This window comes from Saimiri boliviensis, chromosome 21, assembly GCF_048565385.1.
Source record: "Saimiri boliviensis isolate mSaiBol1 chromosome 21, mSaiBol1.pri, whole genome shotgun sequence".
NCBI classification, from domain to species: Eukaryota; Metazoa; Chordata; class Mammalia; order Primates; family Cebidae; genus Saimiri; species Saimiri boliviensis.
In genome coordinates, this window is record NC_133469.1 from 13,319,951 (window position 1) to 13,340,676 (window position 20,726).

General features: G+C 45.7%; 1 protein-coding gene across 2 annotated transcripts in view; it reads right to left on the bottom strand.

The window, feature by feature from the left end:
* EIF3L (eukaryotic translation initiation factor 3 subunit L) overlaps positions 1 to 20,726 on the bottom strand; it is a 33,848-nt gene that overhangs the window by 11,717 nt on the left and 1,405 nt on the right. The window contains exons 3-9 of one of the 2 annotated variants that reach the window (XM_039463099.2): positions 19,379 to 19,589; positions 15,514 to 15,593; positions 12,784 to 12,845; positions 9,529 to 9,598; positions 9,059 to 9,132; positions 5,684 to 5,855; positions 818 to 972 (exon numbers count right to left, since the gene is read on the bottom strand). In XM_039463099.2, the coding sequence (XP_039319033.1) occupies positions 818 to 972; positions 5,684 to 5,855; positions 9,059 to 9,132; positions 9,529 to 9,598; positions 12,784 to 12,845; positions 15,514 to 15,593; positions 19,379 to 19,589 (824 nt within the window). Of the gene's footprint in view, positions 1 to 817; positions 973 to 5,683; positions 5,856 to 9,058; positions 9,133 to 9,528; positions 9,599 to 12,783; positions 12,846 to 15,513; positions 15,594 to 19,378; positions 19,590 to 20,726 lie in introns of those variants that run through there. The other variant, XM_039463100.2, reaches the window with a different exon arrangement.

The window sequence follows — 20,726 nt, forward strand, 5'->3', positions numbered from 1 at the left end:
ACTCAAGAGGCTGAGGCAGGAGAATTGCTTGAACCCAGGAGGCGGAGGTTGCGGTGAGCCGAGATCGCGCCATTGCACTCCAGCCTGGGTAACAAGAGCGAAACTCCGTCTCAAAAAAAAAAAAAAGAAAAAAAAAAGCTGCCATTATCATTCCATTTTGAATACAGAATAAAAAAACCATCATTAACTACCAAAATAATCCAGGTACAGCTTTTTACCATAGTCGTTTGCCCAGCTGTAGTCTCAATTTTTTCTATTTTTTTTTTTTTTAGACAAATTCTCACTCCATCGCCCAGGCTGGAGTGCAGTAGCATGATTTCAGCTCACCGCAACCCCCACCTTCCGGGTTCAAGTGATTCTCCTGCCTCAGCTTTCAGAGTCGCTGAGATTATAGGTGCCCACCACCATGCCCAGCTAATTTTTTGTATTTTTAGTAGAGACCGGGTTTCACCATGTTTGACAGGCTGGGTTCAAACATCTGACCTCATGATTCGTCTGCCTCAGCCTCCCAAAGTGCTGGGATTACAGGCGAGAGCCACTGTACCCAGCCTAATTTTTGCATTTTTTAGTAGAAACGGAGTTTCGCCATGTTGGACAGGCTGGTCTCCAGCTCCTCACCTTGTGATCTGCCTGCCTTGGCCTCCCAAAGTGTTAGAATTACAGGCGTGAGCCACCATGCCCAGCTTAGTCTCAACTTTCAATGGCCTGAGGGAAGAGTCTTCTCTTCTCCTAGAAATTTGTCCTAAGAGATCAGAGTAGTTCTCTAGAAATAGACATTCTGGCTCTGACAAGAGGGGCCAGAGGCAACAGGCATCACCTTTTTGTTCAGTTCGATGTTCTCCAGCACCTTGATGGCCTGGTAGTAATCTCCTAACAGGGAGTGCAGCCGGAGAAGCCCCACCAGGCTGAAGTACCCAAGCATCTTGTAGAGGGAGTGCCGCCCATACTCCCCAGCCACACTCTCGGGGTCACCTGAAAGAGACAGGACACCGTGAATACTCTGGTAGGAGGAAGGTAAAGGAAGGCAGACCTGACCTATGAATGTTACTCAGCAGATATCTCACCTGCTGCCAGCCTCGAAAGCTTCCCTCAGTTGGGAATAACTTCAAAGGAATACCAAGAAACAGCAAAACCAACCTTATGCTAATCTTAAATTTACCAATAGTTGCCTTCAGGGTGGCAGTTCATTTTGCTTTGTATTTTTTTGGTCCCAGCACAGAAGGCCCCGCCTCATCAGTAACATATACCCACCAAGACCCCTCCCTTCAGGAGTGCACAAGGTCTTTTCCTAACAACACTATTTGCCCTTCCCACTGAGCTGACATTTGCATGTTGCAAATACTATGCTGGGTAAAATTACTTTCAACTTAAGCATAAATCAGACAGTGACACCAAACTGTACCAGTAGTCATTATATTGTTCCTTGCTATGCACTGGCACTAAAAGAACTAGTCCTTAGCCAGGCATGGTGGCTTGCACCTGTAATCCCAGCTACTTGGGATGCTGACGTGGGAGGATGTACTTGAGTCCAGGTACCACATCTGAATAACCAGAGTTTGCATTTTTTGGAGACAGCGCTAAAAACGTGCTACTGCATTCTGGCCTGGCTGACAGAGAGAGACCCTGTTCAAAAAAAAAAAAAAAGAGAGAAAAAGAAAAAAAGTCCTTTTTTGATGGAGTACCATTTTTACTTGAAAGAACAACTGATACATAGCTGAGCACAGCTCACACCTGTAATCCCAGCACTTTGGGTGGATCACTTGAGGTCAGGAGTTTGAGACCAGCCTGGCCAACATGGTGAAGCCCCGACTCTACTAAAAATATGAAAATTAGCTGGGTGTGGTGGCGCACGCCCATAGTCCCAGCTACTGAAGAGGATGAGGCAGGAGAATAGCTCGAACCTGGGAAGCAGAGGTTGCGGTGAGCAGAGATTGGGCCACTGCACCACTCAAGCCTGAGCAAGACTCCATCTCAAAAAAAAAACACAACTGATACAAACTCTGGTTATTCCAATATGGGTTTCTGGCAGACATTTTCACAAAAATAAAAAATGAAGTAAACTTGTCACACCTCAATGAAAACAACTGACGGTGTTTGCTAACAATAAAAAAATTCAGCGCCGGGCGCGGTGGCTCAAGCCTGTAATCCCAGCACTTTGGGAGGCCGAGGCGGGTGGATCACGAGGTCAAGAGATCGAGACCATCCTGGTCAACATGGTGAAACCCCGTCTCTACTAAAGGTGCAAAAAATTAGCTGGGCATGGTGGCGCGTGCCTGTAATCCCAGCTACTCCGGAGGCTGAGGCAGGAGAATTGCCTGAACCCAGGAGGCGGAGGTTGCGGTGAGCCGAGATCGCGCCATTGCACTCCAGCCTGGGTAACAAGAGCGAAACTCCGTCTCAAAAAAAAAAAAAAAAAAAAAAATTCAAAGGTTGGGCACAGTGACTCACACCTATAATCCCATGAGTTCGAGATCGGCCTGGGAAACAAAGTGTGAACTTGTTTCTACTAAAAAAAAAAAAAAAAAAAATCAGCCAGGTATGGTGGTGCACACCTGTGGTCCACACTTCAGCCTGGAGGACAGAGTTAAGATCTCATCTAAAAATAAATAAAAATTCAAGCTTTTAAACAAAAATGGAATTTTGTCAAACTCTTATCTGCCACTACAAGCTCTATAGCTCATGAATAAATGTTCAGCTGATATCAGTGGCAAAAGTAACAAATGTGACTTTTTAAAAAGATGTAATAGCCGGGCGCAGTGGCTCAAGCCTGTAATCCCAGCACTTTGGGAGGCCGAGGCGGGTAGATCACGAGGTCGAGAGATCGAGACCATCCTGGTCAACATGGTGAAACCCCATCTCTACTAAAAATACAAAAAACTAGCTGGGCATGGTGGCGCGTGCCTGTAATCCCAGCTACTCAGGAGGCTGAGGCAGGAGAATTGCCTGAGCCCAGGAGGCGGAGGTTGCGGTGAGCCGAGATCGTGCCATTGCACTCCAGCCTGGGTAACAAGAGCGAAACTCCGTCTCAAAAAAAAAAAAAAGCCGGGCACGGTGGCTCAAGCCTGTAATCCCAGCACTTTGGGAGGCCAAGGCGGGTGGATCACAAGGTTGAGAGATCGAGACCAACCTGGTCAACATGGTGAAACCCCGTCTCTACTAAAAATACAAAAAATTAGCTGGGCATGGTGGCGCGTGCCTGTAATCCCAGCTACTCAGGAGGCTGAGGCAGGAGAATTGCCTGAGCCCAGGAGGCGGAGGTTGCGGTGAGCCGAGATCGCGCCAATGCACTCCAGCCTGGGTAGCAAGAGCGAAACTCCGTCTCAAAAAAAAAAAAAAAAAAAAAAAAAAGATGTAATAAAATGTGTCGACATTTGGAAGATCTTTGTAACTCAGTAATCCAATATTTTTTTTAAAAAATCACACATGGTCAGGCCTGGTGGCTCACACCTGTAATCCCAGCACTTTGGAAGGTTGTGGCAGGGAGACCACTTGAGCACAGGAGTTCGAGACCAGCCTGGCCAACATGTGAAACCTTGTCTCTACTAAAAACATAAAAATCAGCCGGGCGTGGTGATGCATGCCTGTAATCCCAGCTACCTGGGAGGATGAGGCAGTGACACCAAATTGTCAAGAATCACTTGAGCCCAGGAAATGGAGGTTCCAGTGAACTGAGATCATGCCACTGCACTCTGCCTGGATGAAAGAGCAGACTCTGTCTCAGAGGAAAAAAAAAAACCTCACATATAGATGACATGGATGTTTAAGAAACTCATTCAAATTACAGGAGTAATCAATAATGTTAATATAACAAAGGAAAGCCGGGCAGGGTGGCTCACGCCTCTAATCTCAGTACTTTGGGAAGCAGATCACGAGGTCAAGAGATGGAGACCATACTGAACCAACATGGTGAAACCCCGTCTCTGCTGAAAAAATACAAAAATTAGCCAGGAGTGGTGGCGTGTGCCTGTATTCCCAGTTACTCGGGAGGCTGAGGCAGGAGAATCACTTAAACCCAGGACGGTGGAGATTGCAGTGAGTGGAGAACGTGCCACTGCACTCCAGCGTGGTGAGAGTGAGACTCCATCTCACATATATGTACATATATTTATAAATAACAAAGGAAAAGTTCACTTACACCGTTTCAGATTCCTCACTGCACCTAATCTATATGAAACTACCACTGGTTATTTCAAAGTAGTACAGGGTGAGTATTCTTCTATAAATGATTGTGACCAGAAGCCTTTTGCATTTTGCAATACAGTATCTGCATATGTCTACTGAGATAGCTTTTTTTTTTTGGAGACAGAGTCTCGCTCTGTCACCCAGGCTGCAGTGTAGTGGTGTGATCGGTTCACTGCAACCTCCGCCTCCTGGGTTCAAGCTATTCTCCTGCCTCAGCCTCCCAAGTAGCTGGGATTACCAGCACCCGCCACCACACCCAGCTAATTTTTTGTTTTTTAGTAAAGATGGGGTTTCACCATGTTGGCCAGGCTGGTCTTGAACTCCTGACCTCAGGTGATCTGCCTGCCTCAGCCTCCAAAGTATTGGGATTACAGGCGTGAGCTGCAGTGTCTGGCCCAGATTTTCTTTCTGTGCTTCAAACCAAAATGCACACTGCAACAGATTGAATGCAGAAGCAGACACGAGAGGCCAGGTATTTTTTGTGAAGCCAGACACAAGAGAGATCTACAAAAATGTCACTCTTTTCTGAAAAAAAATTTTTTTGAGACAGAGTCTTGGTGTTGTCCTGGGTTGGAGTGCAATGGTGCAATCTTGGCTCACTGCAACCTCCACCTCCCAGGTTCCAGCAACTCTTCCTCAGCCTCCCAAGCAGCTGGAATTATAGGCATGAGCCACCACACCTGGCTAAATTTTCTATTTTTTAGTAGAGACAGGGTTTTGCCATGTTGGCCAGGCTGGTCTTGAACTCTTGACTTTGTGATCCATCTTCCTCAGACTCCCAAAGTCCTGATATTACAGGCATGAGCCAGCATGACTGACAGAAAAAAAAAATTTTTTTTTTTTTTTTGAGATGGAATCTTGTTCTGTTGCCAGGCTGGAGTTCAGTAGCATGATCTCGGCTAACTGCAACCTCCACCTCCCCGGTTTCAAGCGATTCTCCTGCCTCAGCCTCTTGAGTAGCTGGGATTACAAGAACATGCCGCCACGCCTGGCTAATTTTTGTATTTTTAGTAGGGACGGCAGGGTTTTACCATATTGTCCAGGATGGTCTCAAACTCCTGACCTTATGATCCTCCCGCCTCAGACTCCCAAAGTGCTGGGATTACAGGCATGAGCCATTGGGCCTGGCCCCCAATTTTTTTTTAAATAAAGATACATTTTGGGGTTCTCAATATTTTAACAGGATAAAATGGCCTCTGACACCAACACGTGTGAGAAGTGCTTATCTAAACAAAAGCGCTGGAGACACAGTAGAAGTGTTTACAAATGCAAATCTCAATGTGCTGGTTCAGTCTGTTGGCCAACAGACTCCCAAGCCCCGCAGCCCCCAGCACGCTCACTCACTCTGCTACTGTTCGTACTCAAGCACCTACGAAGAGTCAACAGCCCGCTGCCTAAGACATGGTGACTCATCTGCTCTACTTACAGTCTCTATTCCTTTGGAACAGATGGCAAGGAGCTGGAAATTCATAGGTTGCGGCTGTAGGCCTGCTGTACTCACCTCCGCTTGTGTATACCTCCAACTGCCGGTTGATGTTTGATTTGTCTACTAGGGAATGAAGGACATTGAGGACACTGTGAACATTCCAGATTTTGGGATTGGAACGAAGGAAGTCAATCTCCTCCTCTGACTTCTTGGCAGTCTTGCAGCGGTACTGACTGAATGACTGAAACTGTGAGGTAGAAAGGAAACATGCAGTAGTGGTATAAGCCCAAAGTGATCATCCACGGGCACAATGCTGAAAATGAGGCAATGCTCTGGCTCTGGACAGGACAAGGTGAGGGTGAGACAACCACTTCTCATTCTAAACAGAAGTTGCTAATTTTATGATAGAAAAACAAGCTGGGCACAGTGGCTCGTGCCTGTAATCCCAGCACTTTGGGAGGCTGAGGTGGGTGGATCACCTCAGGTCGGGAGTTCGAGACCAGCATGACCAACATGGAGAAACTCTGTCTTTACTAAAAATACCAAAAATTAGCTAGGCATGGTGGCGCATCCCTGTAATCTCAGCTACTCGGGAGGCTGAGGCAGGAGGATTGCTTGAACCCAAGAGGTGGAGATTGCAGTGAGCCAAGATTGTGCCACTGCACTCTAGACTGGACAACAAGAGCAAAACTCCATCTCAAAAAAAAAAAAAAGAAAAAAGAAAAACAAAAAATATGCCAGGGGTGGTGGCTCATCAGGTCAAGAGATTGAGACCATCCTGGCCAACATGGTGAAACCCCATCTCTACTACAAATATAAAAATTAGCTGGGCCTGGTGGCGCATGCCTGTAGTCCCAGCTACTCAGGAGGGTGAGGCAGAAGAATCACTTGAACCCAGGAGTTGGGGGCTGCAGTGACCCCAGATCGCATTATTGCGCTCCGGCCTGACGACAGAGCAAGACTCCACCTCAAAAAAAGTTAAAAAATAAAAATAAAATAAAAAGCAAGTATCCTTCAGTCAACAATTCTACTTGTAGGTAGTGATTCCTAAAAATATGCCTATGTATAACACATATATGGATATTCATTGATTCACTGCCTGTCATTGTGGAAACTGACAGATCCAATGTTCATCATGGGAGGCGCTATATATCCGCATCATGCATACCGCAGCAAAAGAACAAGACAGGTCTATGAAAACATGGTTTAAGTGTTAACAAGTCACAGCAGATGGCACAACAGAGCATGTAACCATTTTTGAAATGATCTCTATAGTCACGTTTATGCAAATACCTGAGAAACCTAAGGTGCCTTTCCTTGCAGACAATAATTGACACCTCTGCAAACACAAGGCAGGCAGGCATTTTCACTTTATCTGTAGTTTGAAGCAAAAAAAAAAAGAGAGTGGCAAGGAAGAGCCACTCACCCCATGCGGCATCTACCTGGCCAGGAAGAAACACACCAGGCGCTCACTGACCCTCACTGGACTGTCTTTGTTAGAAACAGAAAGCACCATAAGCCCCTTAACGAGAACACTGGCTAAGCCCAGGGAATTAGGATTATCTTAAGTGGGATGGAAGAAAATCGGCACAGATGATCCTTCTTCACTTGCTCTAAGTCAAAAGGACTGCTATTCATCCAGAAGTATCCCAAATAAGAGGATGATACACGCCAAGGAACCAGAGCACAAACAAGGCCAGTGCAATTTGTAGCTTTTGCTGTGAAAGGCATGGAATTCCAATAACATCTTTAGTAAGACACCAATATTTTTTTTTTTTTTTTTATTGCATTTTAGGTTTTGGGGTACATGTGATGAACATGCAAGATTGTTGCATAGGTACACACATGGCAGTGTGCTTTGCTGCCTTCCGTCCCCTCACCTGTATCTGTCATTTCTCCCCATGCTATCTCTTCCCACCTCCCCACCCCCCGCCCCTCCCCCATTTCCCCCCAACAGACCCCAGTGTGTAGTGCTCCCCTCCCTGTAAGACACCAATTTACCCTGAAATAACCAGTTAAGATTATAGACAGAGCACAAAAGGGAAAAGGATTATATTTTGTCAAATATAAACCGGGCGTGGTGGCTCAAGCCTGTAATCCCAGCACTTTGGGAGGCCGAGGCGGGTGGATCACGAGGTCGAGAGATCGAGACCAACCTGGTCAACATGGTGAAACCCCGTCTCTACTAAAAATCCAAAAATTTAGCTGGTGCGTGCCTGTAATCCCAGCTACTCAGGAGGCTGAGGCAGGAGAATTGCCTGAACCCAGGAGGCGGAGGTTGCGGTGAGCTGACATCACGCCATTGCACTCCAGCCTGGATAACAAGAGCAAAACTCCGCCTCAAAATAAATAAATAAATAAATAAAATTAAAAAAAAAAAAAAAAAAAAGATATAGCTTGGGCATGGTGCCTGACTTTGGGAGGCCAAGTCAAGAGGATCACTTGAGGCCAGGAGTTCAAGACTAGCACAGGCAACACAGCAAGACCCTCATCTCTACAGTAAAAAAATTAGCCAGGAAGGTGGTGCGGGCCTTATAGTGGCAGGTACTCAAATGGCGGAGGCAGGAAGATCACTTGAGCCCAGGAGTTCCAGGCTGTAGTAAGCTAGGATCACACCACTGCACTCTAGCCCAAGTGACACAGTGAGACCCTGACTCCTAATTAAAAAAAAAAAAAAAGCCGGGCGCGGTGGCTCAAGCCTGTAATCCCAGCACTTCGGGAAGCCGAGGCGGGTGGATCACGAGGTCGAGAGATCGAGACCATCCTGGTCAACGTGGTGAAACCCCGTCTCTACTAAAAATACAAAACATTAGCTGGGCGTGGTGGCGCATGCCTGTAATCCCAGCTACTCAGGAGGCTGAGGCAGGAGAATTGCCTGAGCCCAGGAGGCGGAGGTTGCGGTGAGCCGAGACCGCGCCATTGCACTCCAGCCTGGGTAACAAGGGCGAAACTCTGTCTAAAAAAAAAAATAAAAATAAAAAAAAAATAAAAAAATAAAAAAATAAAAAGATATACAACATTTCCACTGTGCAGGTGAAGAAAGTGAGGCTGAGAGTTTAAACAGCACGTCGCTGTTACTCACAGAGCTGTTACTAGCTCTTTACCACTGTTACCAGCAGGTGGCAGCCCTCAGATTAGAACTCACTTCCACCTGGCTGAAAAGCCTGTGAAGCCTGTGTTCTTCCTGCCAGACCACCTAACGAGATCAAGTAAGAGCTCCATCAAAGTCAGGAGCTGAACTTATTTGACTTCAGCTTCCTATCTGGAGTGCTTAGGCTTCACTGTCTCTTCAGAAAACCAACTGAAATGGGAGTCTTCTGCCATGGGCTATTTTACACTATAATGAGGGTATTTTTACGCCATGCAGCTTTTTTACAAAAATGATAGTAACAGCTATTCCTGGCGTGGACCAGTTATTTCAAATGAAGCTGACACTGACTAGATAGATACCTGGTAGATGAATTCATCGATGATATCCCAGAGCCACTGGTTGGGTAGTTCAAGGGGAGCAGGACCATCGGCATCTGTGCAGGAGACCACAGAAAGGTCAGGTTCAAAGCAATGACTCTGCCCATTCAGTAGGCTGCAGAATGCTTCGTAATTTCTCTTTCTCTCTCTCATTATTTATTATTATTATTTTTTTATTTTTTTTTATAGAGACAGGGTTTCACCATGTTGGTCAGGCTAATCTCGAACTCTTGACCTCAGGTGATCCATCCACCTTGGCCTCCCAAAGTGCTGGGATTACAGGCGTGAGCCACCGTGCTTGGCCTGTAATTTCTCTCTTAAAAAGGACCATGAATCAGAAGACCTCCCCTCTTCCCACCTACACATTAAGATCCTGCTAAAAAAAAAAAAAAAAGCTGAGGTCAACGCTGAACCTCATCGCAACCACACCCCCTCAGCAAAATCTCACTTACTAAGAATGTAGTTGAAGAGATTGCAATAGTTGTAATAGGATTCAAACCTCTGCTCCAAGGAAGGTCCCCCCTGTAAAGAAAAGATGGATCAGGATACAGATATTTAATCTTAATGTGTTTTACTCATGGCATACCGTGACAGCTGTATACAAATACATGAGAACTGGTATCTGTCCTCTCCTTCTTGGTATGTAAATACACAAGTCAGCAGGAAGACAGAAAGTCCTATAGCAGTTGAGGCACTGAATACTGTCAACACATGGTTAGGTTCTACAGCAACAGACCTTAAATGACACTCAGAGCAGGCATGAAGATCTGGCAAAGCAGAAAGAAGGGAAAGCATTTCAGAAAAAAACACACTAGCGAAGGCGAAGAGGGAAAATCGTGGCACTTGAAGGCTAGGGAGTTAGAGATCATCCTTCACTGGGCTACACGGGACTATGGGCCAGGAATGGAGCAGTCTCCCAACGCCAAACAAGAACCTAGGTCAGGGGGCCTGCAAAGCTACTCCACCACCTGTTTTGTAAATAAAGAAGTTTTACTGGAACACAGCCAGGCCCACTCATAACATCCTCTTTACAACTGCTACAAAGACACAGCTGAACAGACTGGACAGAAACCGTCATGGTCCTCGAAGCCTAAAATACTATCTGACCCTCCACAGAGAAGGTGGTTGAACCCTGGTCTGGTCTTTATGTTGCCTGCATCTGAGAACCACTAATGGTTTCTGAGCTGGGGAACCATACCATGAACAATATATTTGTGGAGAAAAAACACAACTTTGGATTCAGCCCCACCTCTTATTACTGTGGGGTTCTTACAAGGTATTTAATCTGTCTGTAAAATAGAAGAAAAAGATTATTGACTAGTAATAATTAAATAAGATTATGTAGCTGGGCGAAGTGGCTCACACCTGTAATCTCAGTGCTTTGGGAGGCTGAGGTGGGTGAATCACCTAAGTCAGGAGTTTGAGACCAGCTTGGGCAACACGGCAAGACCCCCATCTCTATTTCTCCTTTTAAAAAAAATTATGGCGAAACTCCGTCTCAAAAAAAAAAAAATTATGAATAAAACAAAACAAAAAAACAAAAATAAAATAAAAAAATTATGTAAGGTGCTTAATACATTAAGCACATTCAATGAAAAACTGCTACCCAGGGGCTAAAAACTGGTCATTTACGTGACAGTCCTGGTACCTAATAAAAAGATTATAGCATCAATAAGTTCTGCTGAATCTTCATCTACAGACAGAACAAAGAGAACATTAGAGGTGGTAAAACCAGCTATATTATGGGCTACATACAGTGTCAGAGTGTTGCCAAAGAAGCAATGTACACATAATGGCTAGATTCTTAGCATCAGTAGTAGCAGGGAATCTTTAATTTCTATCAGATAAAGTAGTCAGAGATCCCACTGGGATGCCAGAAAGGCACGGCCCTTACTCTGGCAGCAGCAACTTTTCCAACCACTATCAGTCACCTGAGGTCAGGAGTTCCACAGCCTGGCCAACATGGCGAAACCCCATCTTTGCTAAAAATACAAAAATTAGCCAGGCATGGTGGCATAAGCCTGTAATCCCAGCTACTCAGGAGGCTCAGGTAGGAGAATCGCTTGAGCCCAGGAGGCGGAGGTTGCAGTGAGCCAAGATTGCACCACTGCACTCCAGCCTCCAGCCTGGATGACAGAGCGAGACTCCATTAAAAAAAAAAAAAAAGAAAAGAAAAGAAAAGTATGTTGAAGACAGAGCTGAACAGGATTTGATGGATGTCGTGTCAGAGGAAAGTCAAGAATGCCAAAGTTTTAGTCCAATTAGCTGGGTAATTAATGGTAGCCATTTATTGAGATGATTAACATGGGAAGAACTAGTTTAGAGGGAAAATAAGAATTCGGTTTTAGATGTGTTAAGCTTGAGATGACTCTCACACAGCCAAGTGCACATGTTGACAGTTGGATATACGAGTCTGGACTTCAGTGGGGAAACTGAGACTAAAGATAGAGATTAAGTCACTGGTGTATATAAATAATACAGATGGGTTTCAGAGTCTCACTCTGTCACTCAGACTGGAGTAGAGTGGTGTGATCTCGGCTCATTTCAACCTCTACCTCCCGGGTTAAAGCGATTCTCCTGCCTCAACCTTCCAATAGCTGGAATTTTCAGGCACCTGCCACCACATCTAGTTTATTTTTGTTTTTTTTTTTTTTTTTTTTTTTGGAGACGGAGTTTTGCTCGTTACCCAGGCTGGAGTGCAATGGCGCGATCTCGGCTCACCACAACCTCCGCCTCCTGGGTTCAGGCAATTCTCCTGCCTCAGCCTCCTGAATAGCTGGGATTACAGGCACACGCCACCATGCCCAGCTAATTTTTTGTATTTTTAGTAGAGACGGGGTTTCACCATGTTGACCAGGATGGTCTCGATCTCTTGACCTCGTGATCCACCCGCCTCAGCCTCCAAAAGTGCTGGGATTACAGGCTTGAGCCACCGCGCCCGGCTAATTTTTGTATTTTTATATTTTCAGTAGACACAGGGCTTTCTCCATGTTGGCCAGACTGGTCTCAAACTCCTGACCTTAGGTGATCCGCCCACCTCAGCCTCCCAAAGCGCTGGGATCACAGGCATGAGCCATCACGCCCAGCCTTAAATAGTACGGATGGTATTTTAAAACACTTCAGGCACTTTGTAATTTAGAAGTCAGGAAGAACAGAATCTAGCAAGTGCCCAAAGTTGGGATAATGCAAGCTGGCCTAGATTCAAGGAGTTTCGTCACTTATTAGCTGGATAAATTTGAGAACAAGTAACCTTTCTGCACCTCAGGTGCCAATTTGCAGGACTGACAGAATTAGGTACGTGAAGATGTGTGCCAAGTGTCCATCTAGCCTTGTGCTTGGCATACAGTTTCAGAGAAACTGAGGCTCAGTGCTCTGAAGGGGAAAAGAGCCCCAAGCAGAAGGTGACTGGAAACACCCTGACAGGATGGCAGCCTATAACCCAGTACATGGGTGATTGCCCAGTCCAGGAGAATTGTGGGGACAGAGAAATTTAAAAGAATGATAGGTTATACATTGTTAGTTTGTCTGGAACAGCTTTCTGGGTTAAATTATTCCTTCCACCATTTCTTAAAAGAAAACTCAAAACTATGCCAATCATTCCTAGACACTGAACCAATATAAATAAGTGACTGTGTTCTAGGAACAAAAATGGCACAGAGTTAAAAAAAAAAAAACAACAAAACTGCTAGCGACACTTAAATACTTACACTGACTTTGGCATATATGTGCCTGTAGTATAATTCTTTGTATAAAATCAGGAAGACAGCATCTGAAAGAGATGGGAAGAGAGGCACTTCACTATCCACAAAACTGGGGTATCCTGGCAGCTTTAGCCCTTTGGTGGGGAGGAATAAAGGTAATTCTGAACGCTTAACTACATCTAAATTGCTATGCATATGCAATGAGAAAATCCACTTCTCATTTGAATCCACCAACCGCAATCTCTGTCAATGAGATTAAGATCTCATTTATACCTACTGCCCCTTTGCCATTTAGAGACATCTGCCATCCAACTACATAAATAAACCAGCACGTAACAGTAATAAGCTGAGCGTGATGCGTGCCCATGGTCCCAGCTACTTCGCAGGCTAAGGTGGGAGGATTGCTTGAGCCCAGGAGGCAGAGGTTGCAGGGAGCTGTGATCACACGGCACTCCAGACTGGGCAACACAGTGAGACTCCCATGGGAGGAGGAAGGAAATATTAATTTCAGAATGTTGTTTGTTTGTTTAGAGACTCACTCTGCTGCCCAGGTTGGAGTGCAGTGGTATGATGATGGTTCACTGCAGCCTCGACCTCCAGGACTCAAGCGTTCCTTCCACCGCAGCCTCCCGAGTAGGTGGGACTATAGGTATGTGCCACCATGCTTGGATAATTTTTTTTTTTTTTTGAGACGGAGTTTTTGCTCTTGTTACCCAGGCTGGAGTGCAATGGCGTGATCTCGGCTCACCGCAACCTCCGCCTCCTGGGTTCAGGCAATTCTCCTGCCTCAGCCTCCTGAGTAGCTGGGATTACAGGCACGTGCCACCATGCCCAGCTAATTTTTTGTATTTTTAGTAAAGATGGGGTTTCACCATGTTGACCAGGATGGTTTCGATCTCTTGACCTCGTGATCCACCCGCCTCGGCCTCCCAAAGTGCTGGGATTACAGGCTTGAGCCACCGCGCCCGGCTTAAATTTTTTTTGTAGAGAAGGGGATCTCCCTATATTACCCAGGCTGGTCTGGCCTCAATCTCCCACCCTCAAGTAAACCTCTCACCTCAACCTCTCAAAGTGCCAGAATTACAGGCGTGAGCCATGACACCCAGCCACAGAATGAGTTTTGAGCTCATTCTGTGTTTAGTCAATTTAAGAGTAAGTGTTCAGGTCAGGCCTGGTGGCTCATGTCTGTAATTGCGGCACTTTGGGATGCCAAGGTAGACACATCATTTGAGGTCAGGAGTTCAAAACCAGCCTGGCCAACATGGTGAAACCCAATCTCTACTAAAAATACAAAAATTAGCCAGGTGTGGTAATGGGCACCTGTAATCGCAGCTACTTGGAAGGCTGAGCCAAGAAAAATGCTTGAGCTGAAGAGGTGGAGGTTGCAGTGAGCTGAGATCACGCCACTGCACTCCAGCCTGGGCGACAAGAGCAAGACTCCATTCCAGAAAAAAAAAAAAAAAAAAAAAAAAAAGAAGTGTTCAAAAAACATTAGCTATAACAAAAGAAATGAGAGACTTGTACAATGAAAACTACAAACATTGTTAAAAGCAACCTAAAACCTAAATAAATCAAGGACATCCCACTGAAGGAGTTAATAGTGTGAAGACGGCAATACTCCCCGAAGGGATCTTCAGATTCTAGGCAGTTCCTATAAAAATCCCAGCTGGCTACTTTGCAGAAATTGCCAAGTCCATCCTAAAACTAATAAGGAAATCCAAGAGACCCAGAAGAGCCAAAACAATCTTGCAAAAAAAAAAAAAAAAAAAAAAAAAAAATCGGAGGACTTAGACCAGCTGGCCAACATGGTAAAACCCCATCCCTACTAAAAATACAAAAATCAGCTGGGCGTGGTGGTGGGCACCTGTAATCCCACCTACTCAGGAGGCTGAGGCAGGAAAATTGCTTGAACCCAGGAGGCAGAGGTTGCAGTGAGCTGAGATTGTACCACTGTATACCAGCCTGGGTGACAGAGTGAGACTCTGTCTTAAAAAAAAAAAAAAAAAAAAAAAAAAAGGAAAAAAATTGGTGTTAGGGTAGCTGAATATCTACAAGCCAATTAAGTTGGATTCTCCTACCTCACCCAGATATAAAGGACATTATCTAAGAAAGTGAAAGGTGGGAGGCTAGAGAGCTTATTCCAGAGTGACTGCAATGAACCCCCATTTTTTTTTTTTTTTTTTTTTTTTTTTCAAATTTTATTTGAGACGGAGTCTCACTCTGTTGCCAGGCTGGAGTGCAATGGTGTGATCTCAGCTCACTGCAACCTCCGCCTCCCAGGTTCTAGCATTTCTCCTGCCTCGGCCTCTTGAGTAGCTGAGATTATAGGTGCTCACCACCACACCCTGCTAATTTTTATATTTTTAGTACAGATGGAGTTTCATCATGTTAGCCAGGATGGTCTTGATCTCTTGACCCTGTGATCCACCCACCTCGGCCTCCCAAAGTGCTGGGATTACAGGCATGAGCCACCGCACCTGGCCAACCCCCAAATTATAGAGGGAAATAGAAACAGATCAGGACAAAGATCTAAATTTCACCATATATGAGAGATCTGTCCCCTCTTAAATCATCCAGCCTTCAACAAGTTATTTTACTAAGAACCTACTATATACCAAGCACTGAGAAAACAAGGTGGTGAGCAAAACAGACACAGACCCTCTTGAGCTTCCCGTCTAGTGACTCTCAACCATTGGATTCCACTTGGTGCACAAGGTATAAAGAGCTCACACCTACCGTTGCCAACCTGTGGAGCAATGGCTTCAGCCTCAGGCCAAGGTGTATTCTTGAAGAATCTTTCGGTCAGCTTGGTCCAGCTGAAAAAAAAATAAATAAATAAAACCAAGCAAAAAAATTTCTAAAACTCCAGAAGGACTCGAAAATGCCAACCCTAACATTTTACAGATTAGAACCCAGGCTTAGAAAGGGGAAGAGGTCGCACAAACAGAGCTGAGGCCAGAGCCCTTCAAGTCCACAACTTTCCTCAACCCAACTCCACATGTCAATCTTTCTCAACACAATAAAATATTCTTTTTGTTATTAGTTAGGGACCCACCAAGCTTTTCAGGAGAATCTCCTGCCTCTGTATCATTAACTATAGCCATATTTAATTGCTTCCTGTTTCCTGATAAGAGAACTACTTTCGTCTTTAACACACAGCACAGCGTTTCCATCTCCTGGAGTACATCTAAACGTCTCCAAATACGGAAGCAAATTAGTCTGCTGCAGTCCGAGGCCACAACAGACCTGCAGCATCCAGTTTAAACACTGCTACCTGACTAACCTGCAGCAGGCTGCTGTTCAATCTTCTTCTCCTGATCCCCTCAGCAGCTATGAATACTTTCTTCCAATCTCCTCAAGCCCCACCCCTCCTGCTTCTCTGGCTCTTTTACTCCAACACATAAGCATGCTCAAGTTCCCCTAACATATTTCCATTGGACATCACTGGTCTACTTTTCAATTTTACTTTATTTTGAGAGAGGGTCTCGCTCTGTTGTGCAGCTCACTGCAGCCTCAACCTTCTGGACTCAAGCAATCCTTTCCCCTCAGCCTCCCAAATAGCTGAGACTATAGGTATGTGACACCATGCTCTGGTTTTTTTTTTTTTTTTGAGACAGTCTTGCACTGTCACTCAGGCTGAAATTCAATGGTGTGATCTCAGCTCACTGCAACCCCCGTCTCCCGGGTTTAAACAATTTTCCTGCCTCAGCCTCCTGAATAGCTGGGATTACAGGCGCCTGCCACCATGCCTGGCTAATTGTTGTGTTTTTACTGGGGTTTCATCATGTTGGCCAGCCTGGTCTCAAACTCCTGACCACATGACCTACCGCCTAGGCCTCCCAAAGTGTTGGGATTACAGGCGCGAGCCATGGTGCCCGGCCTGCCCGGGCTCATTTTTTTTTTTTTTTTTTTTTTGAGACGGAGTTTCGCTCTTGTTACCCAGGCTGGAGTGCAATGGCACGATCTCGGCTCACCGCAACCTCTGCCTCCTGGGTTCAAGCAATTCTCCTGCCTCAGCCTCCTGAGTAGCTGGGATTACAGGCACGTGCCACCATGCCCAGCTAATGTTTTGTATTTTTAGTAGAGACGGGGTTTCACCATTTTGACCAGGATGGTCTCGATCTCTCGACCTTGTGATCCACCCGCCTCGGCCTCCCAAAGTGCTGGGATTACAGGCTTGAGCCACCGCGCCGGGCCCCGGGCTCATTTTTATAGGCACTGGTTTATATGCTTCTCATGAGAAAAGACCCGGGGAATAAAACAAACCCAAGTCGGTGCACTTGCCTCTCAGAGGCCTGCCTGGGCCTCTTCCAGCTGTGCTTTCCCTTCTTCAGTCCCATCCTAAAGCTTTTTTTTTTTCTTTTTTTCTTTTGAGATGGAGTTTCGCTCGTTACCCAGGCTGGAGTGCAATGGCTCGATCTCGGCTCACCGCAACCTCCGCCTCCTGGGTTCAAGCAATTCTCCTGCCTCAGCCTCCTGAGTAGCTGGGATTACAGGCACGTGCCACCATGTCCAGCTAATTTTTTGTATCTTTAGTAGAGACGGGGTTTCACCAGGTTGACCAGGATGGTCTCGATCTCTTGACCTCGTGATCCACCCGCCTCGGCCTCCCAAAGTGCTGGGATTACAGGCTTGAGCCATCGCGCCTGGCCATCCTAAAGCTTTTTAAGAAACTTTCGCTAGTGTTCTAAAACTTGCCTCCCTCTCTCCTGCCTTATGCCCCTCACTCAAATACTTTCTCGTAAGGAGGCAGGAACTGAGGCTGCTGCAGACCCGTACAGATGCGGATTCAGCAGCAGCAGCAGCAAATCTTGGTGTTTTAGCACCTTCAGCTGCTAACCTATTTTGGTGCTGCATGACTTGGATACATTCGTTAGTGGTATGAGAGCTCGATGCCTCCCCTTCTTCAGCTGGAGGTGTTAACCTCCATATGAGGTTTTCGGCCTTTCTCCTGCTTACTAACGAACCCTCAGCACAATTCTTCTTGGCCAGAAGTGACTCTGTTTCCCCGAGCTGATCTCTCAGTTCACACTAAAGGATCGCTTGCAGGGGTGGGAGGCACCTTGGGGGCTGCACCAAGTAGAACTTAGGCTCACAAGTGGGAAAACCCGGAAACCATGAAACGTCTCAAGTTTCCTCTGCTTCTTCAACTAAACTCAGCTCTTTCAAAAACAACAAAAAAAGAAAACACAGGTCAGAGATCCTATTCATTGATCTAATGGGCCTTTGGCTATTTACTTTCTCCCCTATCCTTCTGACTTGCCTAAATTCTATTTCCTTGGTGAAGTCACACCTGACTACCCCAGCTCTGACTGACCTGTCTTATCTCTGTTGCCCATTACACAGTGGCAGCCCCCACAATCTGCAGAGCTCAGCTTGCTCCGGTATGTACTGAAGGGCTGCATAGCACAGGTTAGAAATTAGGCTCTGGTGCCAGACACTGAAGGTTCAAATCTCAGCACACCCGTTTAACTAGTTATGTGACTTATTTCTGTGCTGTTTCCTCATCTGTAAAATGAGAAAAACTCCTACTTCATGGGGTTATACTGTGAAGGGCAAATAAGTAAAAACAGGGAGAACACTCTGAACATTGATGGATCTCTCCTGGTGATAAAAATAAATGCTAATCACTATTATTCTAATTGTTAATAGTGATTTTAATTTAGGCTTTGTACAAATTTTTGGAGCTAGAAAGTCCAACAGGCCGGGCATGGTGGCTCATGCCTGTAATCCCAGCACTTTGGGAAGCCAAGGCGGGTGGATTACTTGAGGTTAGGAGTTTGAGACCAATCTGGCCAACATGATAAAACCCCATTTCTATTAAAAATACAAAAATTAGGTCATGTGCAGTGGTTCACACTTGTAATGCCAGCGCTTTGGGAGGCCGAGGCAAGTGGATCATTTGGGGTCAAGAGTTTGAGACCAACCTGACCAATATGGGGAAACTCTGTCTGTACTAAAAATATAAACAGGCCGGGCTTGGTGGCTCAAGCCTGTAATCCCAGCACTTTGGGAGGCGAGGCGGGTGGATCACAAGGTCAAGAGATCGAGAGCATCCTGGTCAACATGGTGAAACCCCGTCTCGACTAAAAATACAAAAAAATTAGCTGGGCATGGTGGCGCGTGGCCGTAATCCCAGCTACTCACGAGGTTGAGGCAGGAGAATTGCCTGAACCCAGGAGGCGGAGGTTGTGGTGAGCCGAGATCGCGCCATTGCACTCCAGCCTGGGTAACAAGAGTAAAACTCCGTCTCAAAACAAACAAACAAACAAACAAAATATATAAACAAATTAGCTGGGTATGGTGGTGCTGAGGCAGGAGAATCACTGGAAGCCAGGAGGTGGAGGTTGCAGTGAGCCGAGATCTTACTACTGCACTCCAGCCAGGGCAACAGAGCGACACTGCATTTCAAAAGATAAGTAAATAAATAAAGTCCATCAAAATTAAATGTCCCCAGCCACAAGGACATTTAATTCTACTATAAAGACACTCCCTTGCCCCCGCCAAAGCACTGTTTACAGAGTGCTCACCACATTTGCAGGAGCTGTATCACGAGGCTGGTCCTACCCAGAGAGAGGTCCTTTCAGCCAGCTGCCCATACCTGTTCTCATAGATGTCCTGGATCTCATATACCTTCTGGTCAATGACATCACTGGAGACTCGACTGGCCTGTAGCTCATACACTTTCTGGTCAATCAAATCCGAGACAGTTTTGTGGAAATACTGGATGAAGTTTTTGATCACCTCAGGGATCACCTGATAGGTTTGCTGTTCATACTGACGTTCGTAAGCAAGGTCCTGCTTTGGATCTCCTGGAGGTTGGATATAACAAATACAGAGTGCTTTCAAACTCGCATATATGATGGAACGAAATGGCAAGACCGCCCCAGAAACTAAACTCAGGTCTGTGTAAAATTCTCTTTTGAATACTCAGATATAAACATTTCAGGTCACTCCCAATCTCACTGTCCCTATTTCTTCAACACTATTACCATGACTTAAAGTTATTTTTTATTTATGTTTTTGAGACAGAGTCTTGCTCTGTCGCCAGGCTGGATCATGGCTCACTGCAACCTCTGCCTCCTGCATTCAAGCAATTCTCCTGCCTCAGCCTCCCTAGTAGCTGGGAATACAGGTGCACAGCACCAAGCCCAGCTAATTTTTGTGTTTTAGTAGAGACGTGGTTTCACTATGTTGGCCAGGATAGCCTCGATCTCTTGATCTCACGACCCAACCGCCTTGGCCTCCCAAAGTGCTGGGATTACAGGCATGAGCCACCACGCCCGGCCCTAAAGTTATTTTTTATTTCTATTTTTGAGACAAACTCCAGCCGGCCTAAAGTTATTATTATTATTTTTTTTATTTTTGAGACACAGTCTCACTCTGTTGGCCAGGCTGGAGTACAGTGGCACAATTTTGGTTCACTGCAACCTTCATCTCCTGGGCTCAAGCAATTCTCCTGCCTCAGACTCCTGAGTAGCTGGGATTACAGGTGTGTGCCATCACGCCCAGCTAGTTTTTGTATTTTTAGTAGAGACAAGGTTTCACCATGTAGGCCAGGCTGGTCTTGAACCCCTGAACTAAAGTAATCCGCACGCCTCACCTACCAGCCTCCCAAAGTGCTGGCATTATAGGCGTGAGCCACCACATCCAGCCAAAGTTATTTTTCACTTATTGTCTGTTTTGCCCCCTTCTCCCAAGTCTAGCAAGTCAGGAATCTTGTCTGTCTTGTACTTATATGTACTCTCAGGGCGTAGAACAGTGTGCGTTGGAGGGAAGAGAGGCAAGACTGTGGGAAGGGTAAGTGATAACAGGTACTTAAGTATTTCCTGAATGAGCAACTGTCACCTTCTAAATATATGACTTGTGGCAAGTTACTACTAAACCTTTCTGCTATATTTTCTCTTCTTTAGGAGACAACATTAACGTACATACTTTCTAGAACAGTT